At 36.0% G+C, this 16,115-nt stretch overlaps 1 protein-coding gene across 3 annotated transcripts in view; it reads left to right on the plus strand.

Annotated features, from left to right (window-relative positions):
• Window positions 1–16,115, plus strand: part of grk5l (G protein-coupled receptor kinase 5 like) — a 68,438-nt gene that overhangs the window by 36,270 nt on the left and 16,053 nt on the right. For all 3 annotated transcript variants that reach the window (XM_048209171.1, XM_048209170.1, XM_048209172.1), the window contains exons 2-6: window positions 3,885–3,980; window positions 5,640–5,752; window positions 14,645–14,722; window positions 14,823–14,920; window positions 15,741–15,833. In XM_048209171.1, the coding sequence (XP_048065128.1) occupies window positions 3,885–3,980; window positions 5,640–5,752; window positions 14,645–14,722; window positions 14,823–14,920; window positions 15,741–15,833 (478 nt within the window). The remainder of the gene's footprint in view (window positions 1–3,884; window positions 3,981–5,639; window positions 5,753–14,644; window positions 14,723–14,822; window positions 14,921–15,740; window positions 15,834–16,115) is intronic.

Below are 16,115 nucleotides of genomic sequence, written 5' to 3' on the forward strand. Positions count from 1 at the left end.
AACGTAACACAATGCTTCCATAAAAAGTAATTATTTATACAGTTAGTTACTTTTTTGGGAGTAACCTTATATTGTAACGCATTATTTTTTGCTTGAGGGCTAAATGTTTTGGTTACACAAATTCTCTTTACACAACAGAATTACACAATTGAAAGCTTTTTTGTTTGAAAACTTTCTCAATTTCATCATTTGACCATATCTTTAGTCTGTATCAACAATTTTTCCTTGTTTACTAAGGAGACAGTAACAGTGTCAGTGAAGAGCTTGAAATGAAATATTGAAACGTGAGGTATGAAGAAAACGAATATCAAGTTAAATACCATTTGCGAGCAAAATATTTTTTCTAATTTGGTTATTTTAAATTGTCAGTATTGTAATTTGATGCAAAATATTTAATTGTATTTGAGATACCTAAAGTACTAGATATGAAATTAGCATATGGAAGACAAAGGAGTCTGCCATTTGATTAAAAAAAAAAAAAAAAAATGTGTAGAAGATGTGACTGAAAAAAAAAAACTAAATCTGTTGGTTCAAAAATGACAATTCAGACAATTGACAGAATTGTTTTGTGATACAGTGTAAAAAGTGTTGAGATTTTATTTTCCAAAAGTCCACAGGGCCAAAAGTACCCCTTTGAAGCCCTGTCCCAGCCGCACTTATTTATAGCCACTCTTTGAGCATGCTAAACTGAATTTCCTGCATAAAAATAAGATTTGAAGGGAATGTAAAAAGGAAAAAGATGAATAACATTGTGTGAAATATTCAGTAACACACAGAAATATAGTACTGTGCAAAAGTCTTTATTAGTCAGTATTTTCACCCCCCAAAAAAGGTTTTAAGCCAGTTATTTATATCTTTTGCTGTATTCATAGGAATTCCATTCACATTTGCAAACATTATTTGCCATTAATTGTAATAATCCAGTGAGACTTTTGAATACATAATAAGACTGATAACAGCCGGTGCTCCACATGGAGATCAGAGCTCACCATCATCAAATCCATCTGTGATTACATGAAGAAACAGATGAAACTGAGACAAAGAAGAACTGTGGCTGTGTCTCCAAGAGATTTTAAGAAATCTGCCTCCAAATCTACCTGAAAAATGATGCCCAAGTGTACCTGGACAAGAGCTGTTTTAAATGCAAAGGGTGGTCACACAAAATATTGTTTTGATTTAGTTAATATAAGTTAATTGATAAATAAAATCTATTTATAACAGTATTTTTTAAAAACATCCTCACTTTACAGCATTTTTACATAAGTGCCTAAAACTCTTCACAGTACCGTATCTTTGCAGGCAGGTTTCTTCAAGCATCTTAGATTTAGTTTGTCTCAGTTTCATCTGTTTCTTCATGTAATCACAGACGGATTCGATGATGGTGAGATCAGATCACTGTGTAGAGCACCAACTGTTGTCAGACTCCTTGTGTATTCAAAAATCTCACTGGATTATTACAATTAATGGCAAAATGAATGTTTGGATATTTCCTATTGACACACTACAGCAAAAGATATAAATAACTGGCTTAAAATCTTTTTGGGTGGGTGAAAATACTGACGTGCTTAAGACTTTTGCACAGTACTGTACATTTATTTTCATAAATTTCATAAATTATAACCAAAGTAAAAATGCATTATAATATTTGCGATTGCATATTGATGCCTTGTTACATCTGAAATTGGTTGTTTGTCATGTTTTAATGCATCATACTTTCTAAAAGTGTAACAGTGAATAGATAAGTATTATAATGTATTATAACTGTAGTTACAATTATTCATGGACCAAAAAAATGCAATTTATAAGGTGCATTACAAGGCATAATTAATGCATTAATATAATTTTATGATGCATTATAAAGACTTTAAATAAAGTTTTACCAAATATTCCACTAGTAATTTTGATATGGTCCATTGCTCTTGAAAATTGTTAATTTAGACACACACAATTACTGTAACATTCCTCTCATATTTATTAAGGTGGCTAAATTTGGCTTGTACTAACATCCCTTAAAAATCCTGCAGTTTGGTGGGAAAAGATTTGATTTGTGGCATCTCATGAGCCAGTGGCTCCTAATTAGCAAGGCCGGTCATGTACGTGAGATGAATGTCTTTAAGGACCGGACTTGGGCTTTAACTACCCTGGTTGTTTGTGTTAGGAAACATTCAGCATTATTCACAGTGCTGGGAATGGTCAATGGCTAAATGCTCCATGTTCCCATTCCAGAGTGGGAGCACCATACAGCGTATTCTCCTTGAATTCAAATCCCGAGTGAAAAGAAGCGATAAAGGGCACTTTTGTACTAACTGTATCTAACTGTAGCAGAAGCTGCTCTGTTTTATTGTCCTCTATAAGTTTGAATGATTCAAAAGGCAAACAGTTATTGCAGAGCGTGACACAGTTTGTTGTAAAAGCTCCTCTTTTCTCTTGGGAGGGAATGCATATTTTTGACCTGTGTTGACGTCAGAAATGACACACTCGTTTTAACTAGAGCTTACTTACTCTCAGGCTGAGAGACCAGATGCTGACATGTTTTATTACACTGCACATGTTCAAAGTCACAAGGAGATTTCATGAGGTTCAAAGCTAATTAGCGGTCACATAAAGTATCCTGGCATTTAAAGACAGCATGAAACGGCATTCGCAACGCATTGTATAATATGATGTATTTCTGAGATAAATCCGCATATTCAACTGGAATTCAACTATTGTCCTGTAAACGGTATTTTATTCATAGGGATTTGGAATTGTAATTTGAAAAATGTGTGATATTTTGTTATTGGTTAATATTTTTCTTTTCTCATGCACAGTTATTAACCCTGTACAGTCTGATATATGAAATAATAGTTTTTTTTTTTTTTTTAAAATGGAACAGTTTATTGAGCCTGTGCTTTTATGGCTCATATAGTATGATATGCACATTAGTGCAGATGTTGTTATTTATATATGGCCAAAAAGTATGCCAAAGATCTGATAACATTATAGCAGACTATTTACATAAAATGCATATAAATATCAGTTGTCACAGATATCTCCCAATTACAGGTCATATAAAACATGTCAGCATCTGGTCTCTCAGCTGATGTAAAAATATTTGATACATAATTTTTTGTTTTTGAGAAAAGTCATGTTAAAATGTATATGAATAAACAAGTAAACCTAAGAGAGCTTTGATCATAAAACTAAACATTTAAATAATTAACTAAACATTTAAATATTTTAATAAGACGTAATTGGGAGACAACTGATATTTACATGTGTTATTAAAATTATATTTAAATGTTTAGTTTTATGATCAAAGCTCTGTAGTTTTAATAGTGTGGGCAAAACATATAATGCAATGCAATAAAATGATGACAGTTGTTCAAATAAACCTTCCTCAAAGTCTTTATGTATCATATTTGATAAATCTTTTTTTATTTTATTTTTTTATAGAAGTCAAAATGTATATATGAATAAACAAGTAAGCCTAAGTTGCTTCTGTGTAGTAAATGTTTATCCTGAAATTTTAATAACAAAATAAAAGTTGTTCTTACATTTATAAACTTTATAAGAGTCGGTAAAGATTTCTCTGCAAAAAGACGTGAACCACGAACTTGAAGGGGAACATTTTTACAATTATACTAAAAGGCTTTTAACCTGCTAAAAAAAAGCATGATCTATCAATTAGAGGGCAGAAGGCATGAAGAAGATTGTGTACAACAGGTTTTTCAGCAAAGTTTTGATCATGTTGATAATTTAGAAACTTGCCTATCAAATATGATACAACAGACTTTATATGGTTACAATTTTAAATGTTGTTTTTACTTGTTTATATTGATGTTGATTAGACAATTTTTTTTTTTTTTAATGGCTACTTTTGTTTTTTATTTTTTCTTATCTAGGTGGAGGAGGAAAACGGAAAGGAAGAAGTAAAAAATGGAGGGAGATTCTTCGTTTTCCTCATATCAGTCAGTGCACAGAATTGAGCAAAACCATCGGTAAAGTGTCCACACTCAACTTGTCTTGTTCATGAACTTCCTGTTATTTTCTGGCTCCTTGTCAGCTGTGGTGGTCTCCTGGCCAAACTGTGATGTCATTTTGCTGTTCAGCATTGTTTAGACATCTCTGAGTTTTGTCATTGTCTGAATCCCAATTTGCTTACTATCGGAGCTTCCCAAATTACAGTAGTAGTACGTCAAAAGTAGTCAAAAGAGCCCGGATGTCATGCTTGTCCAACTGGATTTGCAAAATATGCATCCTTGCATGTTTTTGATGTAATATTGTGTACAATTTCTTTAGCTACAGATGAGAAGGAATGACATCCATCAACATTTTCAGTTGTTTAACAATTTGTTTCAAAAAACAAAAATCTAACTGACCCCAAACTTCTAAACTGTTGTGTATATTATAGATCAAAATTATAAATGTATAAAGTTAAGTAATGATCAATTTTAATGTAATTAATTTAGCTAGATGCTAACACATGCTAGAAAAAGGGGACTGCGGTATCCATAACGTTAGCCTCATAGCGTAATTGCCCAGATCATATTTCAAAGGCAGATATCACAATTTGGCCCTAAAATGACTTAGGCAATTATGCTATGAGGCTAACGATATGTGATTTTATGACATGGTATCACGTTCCAATACTTACTCATTGTCTTAAAGGTGCTAAAGAGGATCTTTTCGTCGACTGAGAAACCAAAGACTGTTAGTGAGTTTTTGAAATGAGCGCATGCGTAAGAACAACCCCCCTCCTTCACAGCTCATTTCGAGGGAACGCCTCCCAAAACTCGTGCACGAGTATTGGAACACGAGTGTTTACCACCGACATTTGCTGTGTCGTGTTAGTGGATTCATTATGTCGGACTCACCGCAGGTAACTCATAATCTGCAGTTGTTACTCCTGTCTCCTGACAAAAACATTGCATGCGGCGCCTGTGGAGTGTGGAAAGTTACTGGAGCGCGCAGCCGCGCACGTCTCTCACAAGGAACGTCATGGCAGTGATTGACAAGCCAGAGGGCCAATCCGCGCACGTCTCTCACAAGGAACGTATTGGCAGTGATTGACAAGCCAGAGGGCCAATCGCGTAAACGATTGGCTGATGTTTTTAAGGCCCTACCTCGTGCACAGATGATGTATATTAATATTATTCCTTTCAGTGCACCTAATAAATAGTCTTTTATCAGTTAGTAAAGACAGTTTCAAGTAATATTGCAAAAATGTATAAAACAAAACATCCTCTTTAGCGCCTTTAATACATACTTAAAGGGATAGTTCACCCAAAAATGAAAATAACATCATCATTTACTCACCCTCAGGTTGTTCCAAACCTGTATGACTTTCTTTCTTCTGCATATAATATTTTGAAGAACTGTTTTTGTCCATGCAATAAAAGTCAGTGGCATTTAAAACAACATTGGGCCCTGCTGGCTCTCATTGTATGGACAAAATGTCATCTTTTATCTACCAAAGAAGATACAGTTTTGAAACAACATGAGGGTGAGTAAATGATGACAAAACTTCCTATGAAAGTATATACTTTCCCATTTACATCTTTTTTTACACATTATATATCAAAGTCACCATCAATCACTGTATCATGAGAGCACCACAGCACATTTTTGAGAAATTTTCCTTTTGTTTTGTGTCTCAGAGCGGGACTACTTCAGCCTGTGTGAGAAGCAGCCCATCGGAAGACTTCTGTTCCGCCTCTACTGTGAGACCCGACCAGAGATGCAGCGATGCATCCAACTTCTGGACGCCATGGTATGTCAGGGCACACATACACACGTCTCCAACGGTCAATGCACCTGTTTTATGTTCTAATAAAAACTGAATTTAAGGTCATCAAAACAGCGTTTTAGTCACTAATTGCTGGTTCTTTCCAGCAGTTCATCTTCTCTCAAAATCTCTTGCCTGCTTAAACTCTCTCAGGATTCTTGTTAACCCCTCCACCAATGTTCCACTGGCTTGGACTACATGCCTCCCACATAACTAGCTTGGCTATCATGGAATAAAGCCCAAAATATCAGTACCGGCATGTGGTCACTGAATGAGTCCATTGTCTGGTCTCTCCAACACCCCTATAGACCCCAAACAGTCTGAACCCCAGGAGCCTGAACCCATGACAGGAAGTCACTATCATAAAACATGGGGCAGCATATTTGTGTTTTTTTAGGACATGAAAAAGGTGTTCATCTTGTTTATGAGGTCTTGGAACTTTTTCCTCCTCATTTTAACAAAAAGTCTTTGTGCTGTGGCACTGTATACTTGAATAGCGGAAGCTTTATTAATATGTAACAGAGACGCATGTGAATGTCTGAAAGTCAAATGAAAAAAAAAAAAAAAGTCCTAAACATAAAAGCATCATACAGTCATCCCTGGGTTACCAGAGATGGTCTTATTATTGGGAGATACGAGGGTCCGTGGCGTTACCATTGGACCTTCGAGGGTCTGAGGCTCTACCATTGGCATAATGACCAACTAGGATCACGTGTTCCTTGATAACCATACACATTACAGCCTTGACGTCATTAAATTTTTTTTAAAGTTGTTCAACAGTCAGTCACTTACGTTCAGTGTCATAAACGGAATCTTACGTGTTGCAAAATTGTCTATGACTTATCTTATAAAACAGCATTTTTTCTATGTAAACTCTAAAAATAGATCAATCCAAATCTAATGTTTAATGGCAAACGTGTTAAAGATTAGTCGATAGGCTGTTGATTCATTAAACGATAAGCTGTTTTCCCACAAAAGCAGCTTATTCAGCATAGTAAAGCCTCTCTTCCATTGACATCCATTAAAAAATGCCTCTGGTCTCCTTTCCTGCATTTCATTTCATTTTCATTTCACTTTTATTTGTATAGCGCTTTTCACAATATGTTGTTTTAAAAATTGCTTTACAGAAAATGCATGTTTCTACATTACAATTTAGAGTAATCTGTTATCAGAAGTGACAAATAAATGTCCATATGCCAGAAATACTGCCCTTCATTCATAGTACTTAGTAAAAGATGCCATTAAACAAATATTTAACCATCTTATTGTTGTTTCTACATTAATTTGGAGATTCAGTGTTGTGCTTCACCCCAAAGTCAAGTCAAGAAAATAATATTTTGCCTGCAGTAAATAAAACTTATTTAAGAGTCATTAGAAATAAAATAGGACCCCACAATTCTTATTAAAAAAATAAAATAAACATGATCACTTAAAAGTTTGGGTTCTGTAAGATTTTTTTAAAATGTTTTTGAAAGAAAAGTCACTTATGCCCGTATTAAGTTTAAATAGAAATCTTTTTTTAACATGATAAATGTCTTTACTGTCACAAAAATCTTACTGACCCCAAACTTTTTTATGCAAAATATGTTTTATTGATTTTGATTTATAGGGTGAAATACTCTGCATACTCTTGGCTTTGTGAGATTCACCCAATTAAACTGTATTCTGTAGTCAAGAAGGAAAAAATGCCCTTCATGGCCTGACATACATCAAAATCAGTTCTGGATTTGAATAAAAAATTGAATGTAAACACAGAGATGCATTGAACTGAAAATACATGAATGTGTTTGATGTATGTACGCATATGTTCTGCCTGCAGCAAGTGTGCATGTGCGTGTTTGTGCGAGCCACCATAAGGAAAGAGCCCGGGGGGTATTTTGAGGCCTGCTCTGACGTCAGAAATTAGCGGGATCTCAATTGTTGTGGCGAGTTAGACGGCACTATCTGTGTCTGCTCTGTGTGAGATCTCTGTGTGTGTGACAGAACGAAAGAAGTGCAAGAACTTTATTGCGAGAAACCTCCTCGCACATTATTTAGGTTTATGTGTACACAAAGACAAATGAAATGTGTATGCCGCTGACCTTTTTGGTCTGGGTTTTGTTTTTCCATCTCAGTGGAGGCGGAATACTCTGATGTTATCACACACATCAGATTGGCCCAGTTCCCCTGTGTCAGAGGCAGCCCGCCATTTGTTTTGGCCTGGTAGCTCTACTGTACCATTCAAAGCCACTGACGTAGGTCTGTTCTCAAACCACTATTATGATTGGATCTCTCTCTCTCCCTATCTCTCTCTCTTTATATATGTGTTTGTGTATGTGTGTGTGTGTGTGTGTGTGTGTGTGTGGTCCTGGTTAACCCTACGTTATGGGGACAAAATGTCCCCACATGGATAGATCCATGTTTGTCCTTGTGGGAAAATTTTTTGATCCCCATGAGGAAAACAGCTTATAAATAAAACAAAGTGGTGTTTTTTGAAAATGTAAAAATGCAAAAGTTTTCTGTGATGGGTAGGGTTAGGGTTAGGGGATAGAATGTACGTTATAAATATCATTATGTCTGTGGAAAGTCACCCATAAAACATGAAAACCCAACGCGTGAGTGTGAGAGATTGCGAGTGTTTATATTTGCTGCTTTTTTCCATGCGGTGACCTTTAACATGCAGGCATAGCAAATTCCCCTGCAAATTCCATCATTTCCCATTCGAAAGATGGCAGAGAAAGCAGAATTTAATCTGTGTCTCCTTTCCTAATGTTACTATCATCTAACAACGGTATAAAATATAAAGTAGAAAAAGATGTTTTCTGGGTTCAGTTTAGATGAACTTCAATCAACAGTATTTGTGGTACAATAACACGCCAAAAAAGAACATTGGCACGTACCCAGCAAAAATTACTGTTCCAATAAAGTGCTTACAATGGCAGTACGTGGAGCCAGGGAATAAACATGACAATACACATTGTTTTACAAGTATAGCCAGAAGATCTAAACATTGTACATTCACTAACTGTGCGTAGATGCTTATTTATGTGTAAACCCTTTGTGTGAATATTTTCGTGCAGAAGTAGTAATTTGTACATGATTAAAAGAATAACATTTATAACCTTGCTTTAGTGTTTTTTTAGGAAACATCAATTTTAATTTTCTAACATTTCCAAATATTGTAATAATCCAGTACGTTTTTGTGAGTTTTTATACGCAGCATTGTGTATATTATTATTATTATTATTATTGAATTATACTATTATTATTAATAATAATATTAACAAAAATTGCACTACTGTTTAAAGGTTTGGGGTCAGTAAAAAAAAAAAAGCCTCTGCTCTCCAAGGCTGGATTTATTTGATCAAAAATAAAGTAAAAACATTGTGGGAAAACTTACAATTCAAATAACTGTTTTCTATTTTAATATACTTCAAAATGTCATTTATTTCTGTGAAGGTTTAAATTTCATAATGTTTACTCCAGTCTTCAGTGTCACATGATCCTTCAGAAATCATTTCAATATGCTGATTTGGTGCTCAAAAAACATTTCTTATTATTACTGCTTAATGTTTTTCTGCAGTGATCTTTTTTTCAGGATTCTTGTCTTTACTTTCAATTTATTGCCTCCTTGCTGAATAAAAGTTCTTTTTTTAAATAAAAATCTTACTGACCCCAAATTTTTGATCTTTTGTATGCACATCATGGTTGAGAATGGCAAACATAACTTGTCCTTGTTACTTACTAACTGTGGACACACACTTTAAAATAATCCAGATTCATCAACATACCAACATATGAGGGTAAGAACAAATTTATGCTGATAAAGTCAATACACCCGGTCATTTTTGCAAGATACTCACAAGAATGGCAGAAAGTGATGCGACTTAACAAACTGTAAAGCACTGTTTACATGTAAATTGAAATTCCACCCGCAGAACTTACTATAGTAACTAACAACCAGAGGTTCAGCCTATCACCTCAAAACAGACTATTTAAACAATTAGACAATTTAGGAGGATTTAAAAATAAAAAATTAGACAACCGTGAAAAATAATAAAAAAGCGTTACATGTGTTTTAAGTGCTTTAACAAAAATACTAACTTTACCTTTGCGCTTTTTGTATTAAATAAAAATTCTGTCATTTACTCACCCTCATGGCATTCCAAACCCATAAGACTTTCATCCATTATTGAAACACAAAAGAAGATAACAGATTTCTGTCTCTCTGGTGTAAGTCCATTCCACCAAAACTCGTAAAAGTAATCTATATGAATTATGATCTATTGATGTGATCAATAGATGTTGATCGTGATCTATTTATATGATGAACAGATTTAAAGGATTAGTTCACTTTAAAATGAAAATTACCCCAAGCTTTAGTCACCCTCAAGCCATCCTAGGTGTATGTGACTTTCTTCTTTCTGATGAACACAGTCTGAGTTATATTAATAAATATCCTGATGCATCCAAGCTTTGTAATGGCACTGAATGGAACCAACAAGTATGAAGCTCAAGTACATCCATCCATTATAAACATACTCCACATGGCTCCGGGGGGTTAATAAAGGCCTTCTGAAGCGAATCGGTCTATTTGTGTAAGAACAATATCCATATTTAACACATTATAAAGAAAATATCTAGCTTTCACCAGGCCACCTTCCGTATTCAACTTTCGAAGAAAATGCTTACGCTACATCCTACATCCTACGCTTTCCGTATTCAAATTACGTAAAATGAGTTGAAAACAGAAGGCGGTCTGGCGAAAGCTAGATATTTTACTTTATAACTTGTTAAATATGGATATTTTTCTTACACAAATGCATCTCTTTGCTTCAGAAGGCCTTTATTAACCCCCGGAGCCACGTGGAGTATGTTTATAATAGATAGATGCACTTTCTTGAGCTTCATACTCATTGTTTCCCGTTCACTATCATCATAAAGTCACAAACCGACTCAAAAACAGTTTTTTTCCAATTGCTGTACAAGCTCTAAATGCCACCTAGCATAATGTTACATTACATATGCAAGAAAGTTTATTCAACATAAAGAATATATATTATTTATTACTTATTTACGTTTATTATTTGTATGTGGGTGCACTTAAATAACTAAATTTCGTTGTACAGCTGTACAGTGACAATAAAGATTTCTATTCTATTCTATTCTAAAGATAGGATGCATCAGGATATTTATTATATAACTCCGATTGAGTTCATCAGAAAGAAGAAAGTCATATACACCTAGGATGGTTGAGGGTGAGTAAAGCCTTGGGCTAATTTTCATTTTAAAGTGAACTAATCCTTTTAATTTAGTGTTTTATTCTCATTTAAACATTGATCAACACACATACATGGAGGTCATCAAATATGGTCAATGACAGCTCAAACTCGCTTGACGCACAAGAAACAATGAGGTTTATTCTTACGTGTCACACAAGCATGTTTGAGCTTCCACAATGAGTATGACAAATTTTTCATTTGTGGGTGAACTATCCCTTTCACAGGAACTAGTTGAAATTATTTCAATAGAACATGACTTCTATTGAACTCTGAACATTCCATGTAACATTCTTTTTCTCCGTCACTACTCCCGGCAATCTTCCAGTGGATGAGTTGCCAAATGTGTTAAGGGGAATGGAAATCATTCTGTATGTGTCGAGACAGTATGCTCACACACACACACACATACACACAGTCTCCCACTATGTAATGACGTTCAGTGTATTTAGTGACGCTGCTGGGCCGTGCTGTGGCGCTCCAGGACCTTATGGAATCCTGCCGTGTTGACTGGCTGGTTACCAAGCAACCTGAAGTCACACACGGTGGGCTTCATGAAGCATGTGTGTGCGGCCGTGAAGCATATGTGTATGTGCCTTTCGTACTCTAGAGCAGAGCCGTGTGACGCGGGTGCGGACACGTGATTTGTGCGAAAACATATTTGTGGGTACATATGCTTCAGTGTGGGCGCGAGATCTTGTGTGTATGTGTTTACATCAATCTGGATGGAACTGAGAGGGGGGCAGGTGGTCATGGAGAGTCTTGCGTAATGGGATCCACAGAGCACGAGGGCTGGAGAGAGTGTTGATGAGGGTGTCATCAAGTATTACCCCCCAACACACAGACACAGGCACATTTTCGACCCTTAGGGAAAGGACGTGCCAGACTGTGGAGCTCATTCATTGTGTAATCACTCGCAGACTCAATTACATGATGCCTCTTACTCATTCAGCATATAGAAATTGATACCATCAGTAATGAAGTCATTGGATGTAGTTTCTTTTTTCCAGTGTTGAATAAGTGATATGAGTTTACTTAATACTCTGTGTCTGTCTCGGTTTCATTAGTCTCAAGATTTTTCAGTATCGGCACAAAGTCTGGTCCACATTAGTGGCTAGATCTTTGACTAATACATAAAGTCTGGTCCACGTTACAGCTTGTAATGACCATAAAAAATCTACTTAGACAGGAAGAGATTGTCTCGCTGACATTATAATTTGACATACCATAGTTGTTTTTACATGCTTTGGGTTCTGAAATGGATTATACCATAATAATAGACTGGTGTGAAAAGTTAATTCGTCAGAGCAGCACTGACAAAATGTTTCCCTCACATTTTTGTAAAAATTTTAATTAAATCTTTTCATGTGACAACACTGAAGAAATGACACTTTGTTACAATGTAAAGTAGTCAGTAGACAGCTTGTATAACAGTGTAAATTTGCTGTCCCCTCAAAATAACTCAACACACAGCCATTAATGTCTAAACCGCTGGCCACAAAAGTTAGTACACCCCTAAGTGAAAATGTCCAAATTGTGCCCAATAAGCCATTTTCTCTCCCCGGTGTCATGTGACTCGTTAGTATTACAAGGTCTCAGGTGTGAATGGGGAGCAGGTTTGTTAAATTTGGTGTTATCGCTCTCACTCTCTCATACTGGTCACTGGAAGTTCAACATGGCACCTCATGGCAAAGAACTCTCTGAGGATCTGAAAAAAAGAATTGTTGCTCTACATAAAGATGGCGTAGGCTATAAGAAGATTGCCAAGACCCTGAAACTGAGCTGCAGCATGGTGGCCAAGACCATACAGGGGTTGAACAGAACAGGTTCCACTCAGAACAGGCCTTGCCATGCTCGACCAAAGAAGTTGACTGAATATGCTCAGCGTCATATCCACAGGTTGCGTTTGGAAAATAGACTTATGAGTGCTGCCAGCATTGCTGCAGAGGTTGAAGGGGTGAGGGGGTCAGCCTATCAGTGCTCAAACCATACATCGCATACTGCATCAAATTGGTCTGCATGGTTGTCATCCCAGAAGGAAGCCTCTTCTAAAGATGATGCACAAGAAAGCCCGCAAACAGTTTGCTGAAGACAAGCATATTAAGGACATGGATTACTGGAACCATGTCCTGTGGTAAACTTATTTGTTTCAGATGGTGTCAAAGCATGTGTGGCGGCAACCAGGCAAGGAGTAAAAAAGACAAGTGTGTCTTGCCTACAGTCAAGAATGGTGGTGGGAGTGTCATGGTCTGGGGCTGCATGAGTGCTGCCGGCACTGGGGAGCTACTGTTCATTGAGGGAACCATGAATGCCAACATGTACTATGACATACTGAAGCAGAGCATGATCCCCTCCCTTCTGAGCCTGGGCCGCAGGGCAGTATTCCAACATGATAATAACCCCAAACACACCTCCAATAAGGTGATGGACTGGCCAAGCATGTCTCCAGACCTAAACCCTATTGAGCATCTGTGGGGCATCCTCAAACGGAATGTGGAGGAGCGCAAGGTCTCTAACATTGACCAGCTCCATGATGTCGTCATGGAGGAGTGGAAGAGGACTCCAGTGGCAACCTGTGAAGCTCTGATGAACTCCATGCCCAAGAGGGTTAAGGCAGTGCTGAAAAATAATGGAGGCCACACAAAATATTGACACTTTGGGCCCAATTTGGACACTTTAATTTTCACTTAGGGGTGTGCTCACTTTTGTGGCCAGCGGTTTATACATTAATGGCTGTGTGTTGGACAGCAAATTTACACTGTCATACAAACTGTACACTCACTATTTTACATTGTAGCAAAGTGTCATTTCTTCAGCGTTGTCACATGAAAAGATATAATAAAAATATATACAAAAATGTGAGGGGTGTACTCACTTTTGTGAGATACTGTATATTTTATTGTAGCTTTATATGAATTAACGAAAACAAATTATAATAGTTTAAGTTTTAGTTAACAATAACAAACTGATTGTCAATTAATAAATTAAAAAATAAATTTATTGCTGAATTAAAGGGATAGATCACCCAAAAATTATAGTCCTGTCATCATTTACTCACCCTCATATCATTTCAAACCTCTATGACTTTCTTTCTTCTGTGAAGCACAAAAGAAGATATATTGAAGAATGTTTCAGTTGTTTTTGTCAATAATATGAAAGTCAGTGGGATCAAAAACATTAGACTTTCATTAAACATTGACTGATTTTTCAAAATATCTTCTTTTGAATTTAAGTGTCATGATGGGCAGATAAATCTGAAATAACTCAGTGAAGTGTGAATAATTCAGTTTGATCTTAATAGTATGAAACTTTAAAAACTTGGGAACTCAAGAAGGGCTGGGAACTAAACCCAGTTTTGTTTCTCAGTGGATGACTCATTAAAAACCTGTTTGTTTTTTTTTTTGTTTTTTTTATTGACTCCTAGAAACTGCAATTTGCCATTTTTATGTGCAAAATACATCAGACTGGCTTCTGAGCCTGCCTACTATTTCAATAACTTCTAAATGAAGTGCATTATGTCATAAGGTGTCATTTATATTTTGGATTATGTTATGGCTTGTTTATCTCAATGTTCAGTTATAACTTGTTGTGAGTAATTTGTTTGTATCTGGTAATTTAGGAGGACTACGAGGTGACACCCGATGAGAAGAGGAAGAGTCGAGGAGATGAGATCATCAAGAAATTTCTCACCAAGCAGGTGCGATTTGGTTTAACTTTACTGTGTGTGTGTGTGTTAATTTTGGACCTTGAATGTCCCAGTGGGCATCAGTAATCAGAGCATGTTGTTTCTCTGACAGTCCTCTGAGTGTGTGGATGTTGCTGAAGGTCTTGCTGAAAGTTGCAGAGAAAATCTAGAACTGAGTCCCTGCAAGGAGATCTTCAGTGACTGTCGCAAGTAAGACAAATGCAAATACACTTGTAAACACCTGGACTACTGTTGGTCTTAAATTAAGCACATTCAAATACTTTAACCTTGGCCCCAACCGTTCTTGTTACAGATATCTTGTGGTGTTTTTAGATTTGTATTAAAATGTTATTTATAATATAAAAGATTAAATATTATATAAATAAATACTTTTTTATATTAGTTTGTATACTTGCACTATGTGCTAAAGATATGTTCTTCGCTAGTGATGGGAAGTACACAACCATTGAGATGTTTCTTATGCTCACCAAGGCTGTATTTATTTGATCAAGAATACAACAAAAACAGAAATATTATGAAATACTATTACAAAATAACAGCATTTATTTTAAATAGAAATCTTTTTTAACATTGTAAATGTCTTTACTGTAACTTTAGATCAATTTATATGTGATAAATAAAACTATTAATTTCTTTGGGGGGAAAAATCTTACTGACCCTATAGGCTATGTAGTACATAGTAGGCATTGCCATAATTGGGACAGGTTGCAACAATAATTTGGGACAAAATTAGCCCAAAATCCACTGGAAATTGTATGCAGTCTGGACACCTTTCACACACTGTGCTATTTTCAACGTAAACCTAATATTGCATACTATATAGTAAAGACAGTATGCAGGATTAAGGGTTGTGTAGTTTTTCTGGAATATTGATCATTTAACACATTTTTGTCCCTAAAGGAGCAAGCAAACATTACTTCTGGAACCGTTGCATATTTTGTCTGTGGTCAACTGCACTAGCTGTGCGGCTTATTGTCTAACATTCTCCATGCTGTTTTAAATCTCACAGAGCTCTTCATGACTACTTAAGTAGTGCTCCATTCTCTGACTATCAGAACAGTATGTACTTCGACCGCTTCCTCCAATGGAAAATGCTGGAAAGGTTGGTTACACACTTTATCTCCTATTTCTCTGTCTGTTACCTTTTTAGTCTACTTAAATGCTGTGTATTTCATTCTTTTAGTTTGCTGAAGGAAGTTCTTTGCTCTGCTTAAACCAGACATCCTGCTTTTGTTTCATTTGTCTAAATCATATTCAGCTGTTATGGCAGTGCGGACGTTAATCCGTTTAAATTATTTGTTAGTGTAATTGTTAACAGCTCAACACATGAAAGCAAACAGTCATTTTTGGGTCATGAAACGTTCAAGTTACTCTGCAGCCTCCA

This window comes from Megalobrama amblycephala, linkage group LG12 (assembly GCF_018812025.1).
Source record: "Megalobrama amblycephala isolate DHTTF-2021 linkage group LG12, ASM1881202v1, whole genome shotgun sequence".
Lineage (NCBI taxonomy): Eukaryota > Metazoa > Chordata > Actinopteri > Cypriniformes > Xenocyprididae > Megalobrama > Megalobrama amblycephala.